This window comes from Marmota marmota, unplaced genomic scaffold, assembly GCF_001458135.2.
Source record: "Marmota marmota marmota unplaced genomic scaffold, marMar, whole genome shotgun sequence".
Classification (NCBI taxonomy): domain Eukaryota; kingdom Metazoa; phylum Chordata; class Mammalia; order Rodentia; family Sciuridae; genus Marmota; species Marmota marmota.
The window spans coordinates 60059058-60071258 of NW_025999977.1; the positions used below are offsets into that span (position 1 = coordinate 60059058).

At 52.6% G+C, this 12201-nt stretch overlaps 1 protein-coding gene across 2 annotated transcripts; it reads left to right on the forward strand.

Moving 5' to 3' along the window:
* Window positions 1-622: 622 nt before the first annotated feature.
* Tmem18 (transmembrane protein 18) lies at window positions 623-7563 on the forward strand. Of its 2 annotated transcripts, none has more exons than XM_015480023.2 (5): window positions 623-764; window positions 1712-1832; window positions 4507-4561; window positions 5153-5246; window positions 5330-7563. In XM_015480023.2, the coding sequence occupies exons 1-5, from the start codon at window positions 708-710 to the stop codon at window positions 5420-5422; spliced, it is 420 nt and encodes a 139-aa protein (XP_015335509.1). In that variant the 5' UTR covers window positions 623-707; the 3' UTR covers window positions 5423-7563. The 2 variants fall into 2 exon arrangements, with proteins under 2 accessions (XP_015335509.1, XP_015335510.1); XM_015480024.2 differs by having other exon boundaries at window positions 640-764; window positions 1715-1832.
* The last annotated feature ends 4638 nt before the right edge of the window (window positions 7564-12201 follow it).

Sequence of the window (12201 nt, forward strand, 5' to 3'; positions counted from 1 at the left end):
TGATTTTTAGCAAAGAAAGTATGGGGGGGGGTCAGCAAAGTGGGCTCATTTAAGAGAATTATTCTCTTAACCTCGGGCTCCCACCATCTTCATCTTTTTACCTCCTTACCCAGCTGGCGGGTGGGAGGAGACTGTCCACCCAGGACTGTGGCCGCCTGGACTGCACACCACGGCGAGAGACTGGACCGACTCACAGCCTCCAGAGAAGCCGCTCAGGTGCGCACGGAAAGGCGCTGTGCGTGAGCCGCGTAGGACGAGCACCAGCAGGGCCTGGGTCCTCACGTAGTCACCCGCAGTCAGTTCATATGCTGCATCTGCTGCGCGTCCCAGTTAGGTGTACCCCGAACCGCGTCCCCCGCCCGGTCCCTTAACAATGGAGTGAGTTCCCAAGGTCTGGATGTCCCTAAGCTACGGGTACCAACCCGAGCTCTCCAGGTCCCAGCTGGACAGTTCCCGGCCCGCGGGGAGCCCATGCCGCCTGACCGCGGAGCCCGGGAGCAACCCCTGGAAGCCCAGGAACAGCACCACCACCACTACGACCGCACAAAGACCGCGAGATAGGGACCGAGAGGGCGGGGCAGTATCGCGAGACGACCATTCTCGCGACCAGCGGCGATCTCGCGAGACTATAGTGCGCGTCCCTCCTGGGGAGCCGGGCGGGGCGAAACGGCTTGGCGGTTGTGGCGAGGGCGGGCCTTGTGGACACCATGCCGTCGGCCTTTTCAGTCAGCTCCTTCCCCGTCAGCATCCCCGCGGTGATCACGGTAACAGTCGGCCGCCGAGGTGCAGGAACCGGTGTGGGCGCGGTCNTGGTGGCGGTGGGCGGGGCCTGGGCAGGACAGCGGTCACGGGGCGTGGCTATGCCCGTGGGGCTGGAACTGGGCGGGATTGTAGTCATGGGGCGGGGCTGGGTCCGGGGCGAGTGCCTGCTCTGCAGGTTGGGTTCCCTCCTGCGCTGCTCTCAGGCTGCATCTCTGGGTCTCTGGCTCCTGGTGGGCCCCTGGTTTGGGGCCTGGGCAGGGAGAGATTCCTTCCCTGCCAGGCTATGGACAGGCTGCTCTGTGTTCTAATGCCCAAAAGTCAGAGGTGTTCACTCCCTGAGAGCAGTGTGGACACTTAGAGCTGTCCTTGAGGGTCCTGGGAGCAGGGATTGCCTCACCCAGGAGGGTTACAGGAAGGCCTCAGCATCCTGTACTGGGAGCTGGGCCTGGGGGTTGGGGTCCAGGCTCAGAAGGCTCCGAGCCTGGTGGTGGAGACCAGGAGCGCTGGGCGTATGGCAGAAAGGGTGGGAAGGTCAGGTCATTCGGGTTAGGTGGCTCAGGCTTCCAAGGCATTGGTGCTAAGGCAGTAGTCCAAGGGGCTTCCACAGTCCTAGTTTCTGTTTGGTATTAACCAAGTGTATCACCTTGAAGTTGCTCAACCTCCTGGTCATCTCAGGGTGTGGTCATTGCTTAGATTTTACCCAACTTTAAAATACTGCTTTATTCAACCACCCAAACAGGCAGGTTGGTGATGCCCTCTGTTTTGTGTGCTCAGACTATAAAATCTTTAAAAACTCTTTGGTGTGGTTGCAGTGGAGAGGATTCCTACTTCTCTCCCTTTCCTTTTCCTGCTTCCACCTTCCCATGAGGGCTGACTGTGTGCTTGGGGCCCCTGAGAAAGCTGTATCCTGGACCTGAGCCTGCCCTGCCTGACTCGCCTATCCTTACAGCAGACAGACTGGAGTGAGCCCTGGCTGGTGGGGCTAGCTGTCTTCCACGTGCTGTGCCTGCTTCTCACTTGCTTCTCATCCCAGAGGTACCGACTACAGATTGGCCATTTCCTGTGTCTCAGTGAGTAGAACAGAACAAAATCCCTGTGCTCTGATGGCCATGCGACCTGATGCCAGCATGCCATCTCCAAAACCTGTAAATATTTCACAGCCCCTCCCATACCTTCCGTGAGTCATTCTGTGTGAATTTGAAAGGAACCTTTGGAGCACCTCCCCTGTGCTGGGGAGGGTGCTGAATTCCAGATGGTTACAAAGACTTCTTAAGTGTAATGAAATCTGGCTGTTTTTAAAGCAGACATTTCCCTGCTTGGGCTCAGTCCTGCACTGCTTGCTCTGGAGAAAGGATGTAAACTAAGAAGGAAAGTTTATGTGTTGAAATTATATTGCCTAGATGAGTTTTAAAAGTAAGGGCTAAGGAATTTAGAGAAGGGATGTAGCTTCAGGAAAAGATTGACAAAAATTTCATGGAGCAAGGAAAATCATGGTACAGGGTGGGAAGAGCAGGTAAGGTGGAGTAAGAAAAGAAAAAGAGCAGCTAGCTGGCCCAGGTAAGAGGGCGTGAGCATCCAAATGAGGGAAGGAAGACAGATTCCAGTCTAGAGGGCTGGAGTTGTCTAGGGAGTATGGACCAGAGGTCAGAGAAACTACAGCCTGCAGGGCTGAGCATTCTGATGCCCCCTCTGAGGCACAAGGGGTTCTGGGTAACACTGTGGGGGAGAGCCTCTGAGCCTGACCAGGCCCTTCTTGATTTTGTAGACATTAGAAAGACAGCAAAGAGCTGGGCCCAGTGGCACACACCTGTAATCCCAGCAGCTCGGGAGGCTGAGGCAGGAGGATTGCAAGTTCAAAACCAGCCTCAACAAAAGTGAGACACTAAGCAACTCAGCGAGACCCTGTCTCAAAAAAGCCTGGGGATGTGACTCAGTGGTCAAGGTCCCCTGAGTTCAATCACCTGTACCACCCCTGCTCCCTAAAGATAGTGAAGATTCTGCTAAGTAATTAAAACATATCAGCTACTTTGAGAGAAGCTCTGTGCAAGGTAGGAAATCTGAACACCAGGTTGCCTTAGGAAGACTGGAGTGAAACGATCAGAGCTTGCATTACAGAAAAGTGGGTCTGTAAAAATCAAGGTGATCTGCGTTGTTAGGTCCAGTTCTCCACAGGAGAGCTTCTACCAGGTCAAGCCCTAAGGAAGGGCAGGGATACAGTGGGGAACAGAATAGCCTCCTGTCTTAATGGAACTTCCCAGTGGACAACTCCTTCAGCACATACTCAGAGGCCTCATTGCACTGTTACCACCATGCTGAGCTTCTGATGGGAAAGGCCAGAGCATAGGGAAGGTGTGTGATGCCAGACTGAGGTGGCAGGAGCCAGGCAGGGGGCCAGGGGAGCTCCCTGGAGAGGTCAGGGTGGGAAGGGGTGGCAGAGCCAGGCAGGGGGCCAGGGGAGCTCCCTGCAGAGGGCAGGGTGAGAAGGCTGTACAGCAGGTGCCTTGAAGAAGGGCAGCCTCCTAGGAGAGCTAACCCATGGAGCAATTTGAAACTTATGAACAGTGTGGGGTTGGGATGTGACTATGGTCACATTGTTCCACGTGCTCTTCATGTCCTCTGACTCATTAAATTCCTAAGCTGCCCTACTAAGGGTTGCCACCTTCTTACAGATGAAACACACTGAGATTCAGAGACTGCCCTAGTTGTGCAGTGCATCATCAGCAGGGAGGAGGCCAGGCTCCTAGCCAGCTCTTGGCCTCTCTGGCTCTGCATTCTGTTTGCCTTCATGGGTCTACCTGTCAGGCAGGTAGTGAGGAGGTAGATAGCCCTGGGCTAACCCACTTTCCGATTTGGGTCAAAAAGGTTTGGCTGACAGTGAAGGCATGGAGTTGCTGAGTTTGCTCTAGTCCCTCACACACCCTCTCTCTGGCCTGCGTGGACACAGGCCTCACCCTACACTAGCAGGAGGCCTGGACAGTTGTGTCCTGTGCTCCAAGAACGCCATGGTCTTTGGGAGGCTGGAGGGCAGAGAGGCCATGCAGCCCCCGGTCAGCAGCCCCCATGGCTGCACCACCTGGCTCCTTGAAGGTAGGGATGTATCATAGCAGTCTCACCTGGATGGCCTGAACATGAGGCAGGGAAGCAGTTTAGGCACCAGGTGTGGAGTCTTGCTTATGATCCCACTGCAGGGTGTCCAGGAGCCACCTGCGGCTGGAATCATGAGGAGATGCCATCTCAGCATAGCTATGCCTCGTAGTGGGCACTGGGCACTCCAACCTTGTTAGAGTCTGTAAACAAGTCTGGATGGCGCCTGGCAAAATGCCAGAGGGAGTGGTTTGAGAAGTAACAAAAGCGAGCCATTAAGTGTGGAGATTCCTTATTGGTTGACTGATGTATCTAGTTTATGCTAATTAGATAAGCTGTGTGGAATGTATAAATACCCCTTCTGTCCACTCCTGCTGTATCAATGTACATAAGTTGCTCGTCACCCCCCGGTTATTTTGCTGCAGCCGGACTGCGGCACAACCTGGGCCTCCAGCAGTCCCACGGGTCCCCTCTAGCCCACTGACATCGTGCGTGTGGGGTGCTCTTAGTCCTTTCTGTCAGGGAGCACGTTCCACATTCACAATTTAATTGTAGCCAAAATAGAAATTGCATTTCTCTTAATTGTGTCAGTGTCCTGGTGTAAAGAGCGCTGTGCTGACCCTGGCCATCTCCATTCTAACGTGATTTCTGTCTTCTCAGTGGTCCTGGTCTATTGTGCTGAGTACATCAATGAAGTGGCCGCAATGAACTGGAGGTAAAGTCGGCTCCTGCGCGTCTCGCTGAGTCTCAGGAGTCAGCCACCGTGCTGCTCACACGCAGCACTCCCTGTGAGCGTCAGACTTATGGGAGACAGCAGGAAGCAGGAGTGCGTCACACCCTGAGAAGCAGCTGGTTAAATGTTTCACGAACCGCGTGACTTTTGGTGACTGAACCATGCCACTGTACCTGTTGGTTGATCCTTAATAACAGTGAGGGAATTTCATGGGCTACTTTAATTTCAGTTACAGAATTGAAAAAAGATGAGTCCTGCAGGAGCCTCCTAAGGAGGCTGCGAATCTCAGCGCAGGGCGTTCCCAGCTCAGCGGTCCTTAAGAGCAGAGGCTGGCTGTGAAGCCATGCCTGTCGTTGGTGCAGAGCACCGAGGCTGCTGCTGCGTAGCTCCAGGCCTTCAGGTCACTAGCAGACCTGCAGTGGCGCCCCGCCTGCAGCGGGCCCGGAACTCCTGGTGGGCAGGTTTTTGAGCCTTGAAGTATCTTTCGGCTCTTTTCCCCCATCATCATCTCCCATAAAGAGCCCTGTGGCGATGCCAAGTTATTTGCTGTTTTTTTTTTTTTTTTTTAAACAGGTTGTTTTCAAAATACCAGTATTTTGACTCCAGGGGGATGTTCATTTCTGTCGTGTTCTCAGCACCACTGCTGCTCAACGCCATGATCATCGTGGTACGTAGCTTTAGGCTTTTAAGTCCTGGTTTTCTTCAGGCCTGTTTCCCAGTTCTGAATATGTCCTAAAATGATTGTTGTAGATTTTGTGGGTACGCAAGACTTTGAACGTGATGACTGACCTGAAGAACTTGCAACAGAAAAGGAGAGCGAAGCAGCGGAGGAAGGAGGAGTGAGCTCGTGCCCGTTGGCTCCCTCTGCCAGGGGGTTCTGTGCAGTGGGGCCAGGCGTCCTCAGCTGCCTGGGGAAAGCCGTGCTCCCCTCTGGGGGCCCAGTGCTGGAGCACACACTAAACTTGTTTCTCAAACTAGCACGGACTGTACCCCTGCGTGTTTGTTGAGCCTGGGTCCACCCTGAGCCTGCCTGGTCTCTGGCTGAGCCCCAGGAGGGCCCGGTGCATCTCTCCAGGACTCCACAGTCAGTTACAAAGCGTCTGCTCGGTGTGGAATCTGAACCCCAGTGGTCGTGCTGTCCTGCACACAGGCCCATCACCTGGCTGTCCCCCTGTGTCTTGTGCTCCACGGGATGGCTCTTAACTGAGGGCACTTTTGCCCCCCAAGGACTTGTGACAGTTTGGTAACACTTTTGCTTGTCACTGTAGGTGGAAGTGGGTGGAGCCTAAATGCTGCTGAACTCCTACAAGGATAGACTGAGGCCCCCCAGAGGACTGTACAGAGTGCTGGCCCCCGTCTTCTCAGCCTGAGGCCTTTGAAGCAGGTCTGGCAAAGATGGAACCTATCTAATGTACCGACCAGTCCCCTGAGCCCAGGGCCCTCTGAAACCACCAGCTGGGCACATCTCAGTGTAACGGCTGGATCCCATGAGGTTAGGCTTTCTGAAACCAACATGGGGTTACCTCACTGAAAATACTTTTGCTCAAGACTCTAATGTGAAGGGAAGCGTGAAGTCGGGACTACATGGAAAAGAATGTGTTAAATGAGCCCTTTACTTTGTTCTGAGTGCAGAATTGCAGATAGAGGAACATTCACTGGAGGCCTAGTGGGCTCCACCCAACCTGGACGGTGCAGGCCCCTTGTGCCCCCCCTGAGTCTTATCCTGCTTGAGCACCTTCAGGCTGCCTGTCTGGGGTATGGTTGCTGTGAAACACTTTTCAATTTTCAGAAAGAAAAAAACTGTCCAAGTGAAAGCACTTACATTTAGAAGGTTAAAAATCGACAGTTTGTCAGATTGAAGAATTGTCTAGAAATCCAGATATGTGAGTTTTCAGTTTTACATGGTGTTAAGCTCTTAGTGAAGAAGCTAGACTGAGTTCAACAGGAGGTAGATGTGAGCAGACAGAATCCTCAGCCAGGCCACTGGAGCTCTTTGCCTGTAGCTCTTCCCAGTCCCTCTGGGATTTGTTCAGCTTGTAGAGTGAACACAGAGGTGTCTGAGAAACCTGATCTTAAGCAAGTCCAGTCTCAAGTCGACATCACCTGTGGGGTTGTGTGGCACGTCTCACGGTACACATCCCAGGTGCACCGCAGGGTGTTTAGTGACACATGGCTTCACTCGAGTTCCCATCCCACAAGGTGGTTTCATAGAAAATGAAGTGGGCTGATATATTTGACTGCAGGAGCTCAGAACAGGTGTGTGTGGCTCTCCAGGGCTGTTCCCTGCCAAGCTATCCAAGGCCAGCCATGGGAAGCAGGTCAGGAAGTTGCTGGAGAGGACATGTCTGAGGAAGGTGTCTGAGCTCATGCCCAGCTGAAATACACCAGCAAGGTGGTAGACCCTGTCTGTATGTTGGACCGTGTGGATCTGGGCCTGTCCAACTGAGTCCAGCCTCCCTGGATAAAGGTGTGTAATAGTACTGTTAGCTCTGTATCTTGGTGCAGCCCACATGTGACCCTGATGTGGGCTCCAGGTTTCACATGTGTGTTGTTTTCACAAAAATGGAACTTTTTAGTGAGGCTCCTATTTTAGTGGCTGGAAATTGCATTGCTAGCAACTATCTTTGTATCTTTTCTTCTTATTAGAGAAAATTCTGCAAGCCAAAATCATCAACACTGAGTAATTCATAAAACTTGTGTGGGCTCATGCAGGGTTCCAGTGGGGATTGTGGTGCGGGGCAGGCACTTGCCCATATGCCTGAAGTGCTGGGCTCCAGTGTTAAAACAAGGTGTGGGGTGTGAGCCCCACTCATCCATGCTCTGAGAATGGAAGGCTCAGGGGCCCCTGCTCCTCTGCTTAAGTTAGGAAGTGCTTTTACCATGTGTTTATGAACAAAGCAGAAGAAAGAACATTCTGCATACTCCAAGCCTGTGACACTGTAAGTTTATTGATTGGTATGCAATAAAACCTTTGATAGTACATAGTATGTTTACCCCAGAGAGTGTTTGTTTTGATTCTGAGCTTAGGACAGGATCCCGACTGCAGGGTGGGCTCCTCAGCACCTGGCCATGACCTTTACTCACCCAGAAATTTGTCAGCTCCCCAGAAGGACATGAACTCAGGCTTAGAGATGGGTGCTTCAGATTAGAAGGAAGTGCCTGGCCTGCACTGTTAAGGAACTGAGAAGGTAGAGGGAATCTGAGGTGCTCCTTTCCTTCACAAGACATCTACATGGAAAGTAAAAGTGCTCACAGGTGTGCTGGAGGCGCAGCATGGGGTGCCTCCTGGGTCTTGAGTCAGATGCTTGAGGTAGCTGCTGCGCCTGACAGCCCCACTTCCCCAGGTCCTTGCTTTGGGAGGTCTTCAGGCTTCCTCCTCCAGGCTTCTGGTGGGCCATTCTCTTCTACATTATACAGAACATGTGTAAGTCACTGGGGTCCCTGGAAGGGCACTCAGGATTCAGGCTGTCACGGGTGGCTGTCAGTGGCAGGGCAAGACCAGGACCAACCTCTGAGTCCTTCCAGAGGGCTCCTGTGGGTGTGCTGAGCAGCTTCAGGGGGTGCGGCCCGCCAGAGCCTCTGCATGTTTGTGTTGAGGTCCTCACGTGGGAGGGAGTGCATGGCCTGGCCTGTTCATTGAAGTACTCCTGTGACTGGCAGGTCATCCCCGGTGACCTCCTGAGTGCCGGCGACTGCTTGACTGTCCTCATGAGGCAGTGGAGGGAGACAGTATAGGAAAGAATGTGGATCGTGCATCTAGTCTTGCCTTGTGGTCCCCTGGGCAGTGGTCCCTGGACCTGTGAACACCAAAATTGTCAGGTTACCGAAAAGAGTGTGGTAGTGGCACAGACCCAGGCACATCCTCCTGTGTGTTAAATCACCTCTAGGTTGATTATAATTTCCAATACAATGTAAATGCAGAATAAATATGTCTTACACTGTATTGTTCAGGAGGTAATAAAAATGTACGTATTCAGTCACCCCACTTTTTACAAAATATTTGTGATGCAGTGTTGGTGGGCTGCAAGGGGTCCAGAGGACCAACTGCATGCTGGGTCTTAGGAGTGTCATGAAAGAAACAGCAGAGTGCCGGGAGCCCTGGGCACGAGCAGGGCTGGTGCAGGCAGGCCTGAATGTTGGCAGGTCCTGATATTAATAGGGCAGTGGTGTTTCAACCATATCCTTAGAGGAGAGACATGGAGGCATACAGAGACCTGGGGGGCAGCAGGTGGCCCTGCACAACATTAGCCTTTACCTTGGAGAAGATTCGGTTTCTTGAGCTCTGAAAGCATTCCTTCCACAGCTGTCTACCTGCACTCGCCCTCCATCCTCCGCGGGGCCTATGCTCCTTCCACCTGCAGACCACTGCCTGCCAGTGCTGAGTGCTTGTGAAGGTCTGCCTCGGCTGGAGCAGAGCAGCCCAGCGTGCATTGATTTGCTCTGTGTTGATCATCTCACTCTTCTAATTTCTTTTTCCTGAATCTAGCACTGACCCCATGAGTCCAGGGTCCTCTAGAAGTGGGATTCTTAAGGAATTTGCTCCAGCCTTTTCCTGCGAGTCTCCTAACATCAGATGCCTATTTTATGTGGGCCTGGGTTTTATTTGTGTGCTTTTACTTTTTCCCCTGGTCTTGATCTGGCTGTCTGCAGTTGCCTCTGCTCCATTGCCAGCCCCTGTTGAGGGACAGACCAAGTTGGCCTTGGGTGCTCCTGTGTTGGGACTGGGGTAACACATTGCATATCTGTCCCCAGAGGCAGAAGGACTAGGTGGAACCTCCCCTCCTGCACCCACATGCCCCCAGGAGGCAGTGGGCCACAGATGGCCTGCCTGTGTTGTTTTCTGTCATGGTCCTTCCCTGCCAGCCAGGATTCAGTCCTCGTCCCAGTCATGCAAGGGTTATCATCTGGGAGCACTGCTGTGTGCCACTAGCCTCAGCTTCACTCCCTGCCCTGACACTGTTGGAATGTGGACTTAGGGCTCTGCGTCTTTATCTCAGCTGGCCTGGGCGTTCTTTATGCTTGTATAACATCGCGCATGTTGGGAATGGGGCAAGAGGTCATTTGTCAAGACTAAGCACCACTTTCCCTGAAGGTCTGCCTCCTCTGAAGTGACTGCTCAGTCCTTTGATCATGAAGATGTTTCACTGTGTGACGTCATGTCTGGCATGGCAGATAACCAGACCAGGTGCCAGTCCAACTTCCTGCGGCAGCTGCTGATACTGGAGACTCTGCGTTTCTCACTGGTTACTACTGGGCAGCAGGAACATGTGCAGCCTGAGAGGCATCCTTTACCTTTCCTACACATGAAGGGAATTGAAAAATAGCTACTTGCTGGCAGTTGATAAATATGGAAATATGGCTGAGTCACTTGTCAGGAAGCACGGTCCCACATCAGCCCTGCACGATTTCTGGACTTTGCCTGTGCGTCCGGGCAACTTGGAAAAGTGCTTTGCTGAGTGAGGGACAGTCTCACCTCACTGCTTTGCATATCCTCAGTTGCCAGCGAGGGTTATTTAACATTTTTTCAAATTGTTATTGGCCTTTTGCACTTTTGTGAATAGGCTGTTCATGTACTTTATTCTTTGTATTACAGTATAGGCTTTTAAAGATATATGTTTCTAATTTTATATATCAAAATTCACAGTACATGCAAATATATTTCCAGCCTGCAGTTTTGTTTTGGCCTTGGGTGAAAAGTTTCAGAACGATGAACAGCATGTGCTCTCCAGTCAGGGTTGACGCCTATGGGGCCGAGCTGTGGCTCCTCCTCAGCTGGCAAGGAACCCGCTGGCACTAGTGCTGGCAGCAGGGGAAGCAAGGACCCAGCCCTGTGCCACCAGCCAATCCCTGCACTTATAGCTGTGCTCAGGTCACATGTGGCACAGGCTTGCATTAGGGCCAGACACATTGTCACCTCTTCACCCAGCTCCCGGCTCCTGAAGCACAGGGCAGGAGGGTTTGAGCGTCTGGACTGGAGCTTTCTCCTCCCAGGCAACTGACCAAGACTGTTAGTTAGCCCATCCACAAAGCCAACCAGCAAGGCTCCTGCTCTCAAGTTCTCTGTAGGTCTCCTGAGATCATTATTACATCAGATGGTGAATTTTAGACAGTTTGTGTTCTGATGATGCAAAAGCTTCTCCAGGCACCTCTGGAAACACTTGGTGCACAGTACCATGAGCATCTGCATCCTGAAACGGCTGGGTGTGTGCTGGTGAGTATGGTCTCTGTTCAGCAGAACCGTCGCCTTGCCTGGGCTTGGGCTCCCTTGTGACTAGCTCCCTACTCAGTGACAAGGCTGCTGATGCCCTGGAACCTCTGCCCTGAGCAGGTGAGGAACCGGAAGCAGAGAGGACCAGGATCGGGTTTTTGCTGCTGGACAGGCAGAAGGACTTTGTTTACTTTCCTCCAGGGAGGTTTGAAGACCCTTCTGACAGGGAGGCCACTTGACTTTGGTGGCAAATTAAAGTAGAGTGCAGTTGACTGACTTCCTAGCATAAGAGTTGCAAGCTGGAGGAGTTCTACCTGTTAGCACGTTGTAATTGTAAAAATGTGTTCGCAGAAACCAAGAGCTCCTGGGGAGCACACAGTGTCTGACACTCCGCAGGTGCTTCTGTGGCCTCAGACACCAGGAACCTGCAGGGGCCTGGCACCTAGTAGAGTGGCCTTTGCAGTACTCCTGAAGCTGCATGGGGAGAGGATGTCAGTTCCTTCCTGGTGTTCCCAGAGGTTTGCTCAGAGGAGTGACAAAGGAAATGTTACATGGGAAACGAGACGCTGGTGTGAAGGGTGTCTTTGAGCTAGAGAGTTTTTTGTTCTTTTTCTTCTGTTTAGATATACATGACAGTCGAGTGTATTTTGACTGTTATACATACATGGAGTATAACTTCCACTCTGGTGGTTGTACGTGATGTGGAGTTACACTGGTCGTGTAGTCATATGTGAACATAGGAAAGTGATGTCTGATTAGAGAGTTGGTTTTGCCCTTGCTAGAAACTCTCTAGAAATTTAACATGGACCAAATCCCTGAAATCCCCTGGGCTTCAGCTTCCCCTATGAAAAGGTGTATAAGGACACTGTCTGTACTTGTCCATTAAGACAAGGCCGCTGTGGGAACCAAACAGGCGGCAAGGCTCAGACCTCCCTAGGCTGCAAGCACACACACTGCCGCCCAGCTGGCAGCCACTGTCCTACAGGACCACTGGAGCCCTGTGCTGCTGGCTCTGGCCCACCCAGGGAAGAGACATGAGCAGACAGCACAGCAAGGCAGGGTGCAGGCCTCATGTACCGGCCAGCCTTGTCCTGTACAAACCTGTTTCCCAGCTAGAGGTAGAGTCCATGCTGAAGCCATGTGCTCTCCCAGGGCTGGCCTAGCCCAGGCTGCCTTGCCTGGGGAAGCACACTCCACCAACCACCAGGGGGCACCAGAGTGCTGTCGAGGCTGCTGTTCCTGTTCTCAGAACTGCTGCTTCTGACTGAGGAGCGCTTGGAAGCAGCTCTGCAAGGCAAATTTTAGTTCTGCAGACGGGCGAGCTACAGAACCTGGCTGCTGTGCACCTGGGTGGGCAGTCCTTGCTCTGCACTCAGGGCCATATCTGCATGGTTAGCTAATTTCAAGTTGGGCT

Bases quoted from the DNA above. Each gene is read 5' to 3' on its own strand.
- Tmem18 (XM_015480023.2), top strand. From the start codon at position 708: ATGCCGTCGGCCTTTTCAGTCAGCTCCTTCCCCGTCAGCATCCCCGCG. The intron at 1,833-4,506 runs GTGAGTAGAACA...CTGTCTTCTCAG, and splicing joins TGGCCATTTCCTGTGTCTCA to TGGTCCTGGTCTATTGTGCT. The intron at 5,247-5,329 runs GTACGTAGCTTT...TGATTGTTGTAG, and splicing joins TCAACGCCATGATCATCGTG to ATTTTGTGGGTACGCAAGAC.